This window comes from Gavialis gangeticus, unplaced genomic scaffold (genome assembly GCF_001723915.1).
Source record: "Gavialis gangeticus isolate Ggan-Ray unplaced genomic scaffold, GavGan_comp1, whole genome shotgun sequence".
Classification (NCBI taxonomy): domain Eukaryota; kingdom Metazoa; phylum Chordata; order Crocodylia; family Gavialidae; genus Gavialis; species Gavialis gangeticus.
Window position 1 is genome coordinate 131017012 of NW_017728992.1, and position 2358 is coordinate 131019369.

At 32.7% G+C, this 2358-nt stretch overlaps 1 protein-coding gene across 1 annotated transcript in view; it reads left to right on the top strand.

Annotated features, from left to right (window-relative positions):
• CUNH8orf34 (chromosome unknown C8orf34 homolog) overlaps positions 1-1259 on the top strand; it is a 418058-nt gene extending 416799 nt beyond the window's left edge. The window contains exon 14 of the mRNA XM_019527769.1: positions 1124-1259. Coding sequence (XP_019383314.1) covers positions 1124-1131 — 8 coding nt within the window. The 3' untranslated portion in view covers positions 1132-1259. The remainder of the gene's footprint in view (positions 1-1123) is intronic.
• The last annotated feature ends 1099 nt before the right edge of the window (positions 1260-2358 follow it).

Consider the following 2358-nt stretch of genomic DNA (forward strand, 5'->3'; position numbering starts at 1 on the left):
AGGGCTGCATATTGGAATCAGATCGGTATTGGCTGATATGGCTCATTAAAAATTGGCCACTGGTATTGACCAAAAAAATCTCTATTGGTGTACCCCTAAATGCTTGAATCAATGAGAAATTAAATCTGTCTAAAGAAAGGAGTTGCTAAAGCTAATGTATGACTGAGGAACACTGAATATAGTGGTAGCACATGGTAAGACTATAGTTGGTATTTCACAGGCATTTTTTCTGTCCTGATGGTATTCATTCTGTCATCATGTTTACTATCTGTTGAATACTGATGTACAAAGCTGCTACAAATAATGTATAAAATTCAGACCCAAAATCTATCTAAGGGAAACTTATTCCTAAGCAACCTATGTGGTTAGTTACCTCCACCCAGAATAGTTGTTCCTTTGGACTTTCCTTGGATTTTGAAAGAAGTATAGTGTATTTACATGCTCCAAAGAATGTAATAAATGTGGTGTATTTTTTAGGTTTTGTTGTGCTTAGAAGATCCAGGTGAAAACTCCTAAAATGGAATATTTGCTCAAGCTTGCAAGCAAATTTGGGTTTGATGATTTCATGTCCTTTTATTAGCTGGATGCTGTAAATATAGTAAGCTATCCAGTTTCAGGATGAGATGATACCTTTACTTTCTGTGAATATTTGGGCTCATATTTTCTGGCAAAAATGTTTGCTGAAAACAAATATCAACATTTCAAGAATGTATGCGGCTCTGTGGAAGCCCAACTTCAAATTTCAAGTTGGTATTACTCATTTAGTCAGGAATAGAAGCATTGCTGTCTGGCATCTCTGATTAGCCACTATTAATGCATCAAATGCTTTCAAAAGTGCACACTTTTTATAGTTCATTATTAGAATGAACACAACAAAAATTTTCACTTTCACTTTCAAACAATGAGTAAACTCAATTAAATTATTATCTATTTACATACTTAGTGATTTGAAAGAATTCCTAGTTATTCGTTACACATATTACATACACTATTTTAAGTATTGTACATGAAAATAAAAAATCTGCACAAAAAAGAACTTTGTTTAAAATATTAATGTTTTTCATCCTATATGTGGATATAGAGTTCTTTCAGCCCTACTTTCTTGTTCTTTTTCCCCCCACAGGTTTGTGAAATCAGTGAGAATGCTGAAGAATAACGTAATTAAAACAAAATCACTAGTATCAAACCTACACCTGAAGATTTGTTTCAGTTTATGTATAATAATTTTAAATAAAGTTATTTTTATAATCTCAACAATACTTAAGTGGAATTACTCTAATGTGTGGATGATGTAATGAGCTGAATCAGAGTACTATCTATGCTACAGTGGCCTTAGGTAGGGAAGGTGAACTGTTGCCTTTTAGTACGTAGTGGCCATGTCTACATGAGACATTGACTGCACAGTCATTTAGTACTTGTATAAACATGTACCGACTATTACTGCACATTTAGTAGAAATATTAAATGACTGCACAGTAACAGTTGTATAAACTAGTAACAGTTGTATAAACAAGTACTAAATGACTGCACAGTAACCAGAATTACTGTGCAGTAGTGTCTCCAAATGTTTTTTTGTGACACTAACTGCACAGTAGCCCAAGACCACTATGTCGTAGTCATGTGCTACTGCACAGTCAGTGTCTCACGTAGACATGGCCAGTTACTATAATGTATATTGTTTAGTTTCTACCCCTGTTATCTTGGACTAAACTTGATATATTAAGCTCTGCCTGATCAAAACAAACTTTGCTTAAAAATGTAATGTATTTTAACTTGTCTAAGGTTTTCTACTCCTTATATTTTTGTAATCTTTACTCTTTTTTAGATTAATAAACATTAAAGTATTTACTCAATATGTATGTACCATTCAAATCTCACAGCGCTAGCTGTTCACTCATAGTCACCTGCAGAGCAAGGTCAGTAGAGGAGAGAGTGAATGAGTGTGTTGTGTATGTGGATAGTAGAAGCAGGTGTTCCTGTGTCACACAGCTTTGTACTAAGTTTATTTACTTTGATCTTAAAAAAATAAGGAAAGAATGTTAAAATGAATAAGAATGAAGCATGCATGCAAAATTGAAATACTAAATGAATTTCACATATATGATTAAAATTATTTACCCATATAAATTACTAAAACAAATTGTCTGTTTAATACAAGCTAATTGGTGTATGCTATGTGCTTGGAATTTTAAAACATGCTTGTGCACAGATATGAAATGAAGGGATGTGATGACTACATTTATTAAGTTCATTTAACTGCTAATTCTGTTATGCTTGGTTTCAGTTTGTAGATTTATTTTGCCTTCAGTTACATACACTCAACTTCTGTATTTTAGGCAAAATGGTATAATGAAAATT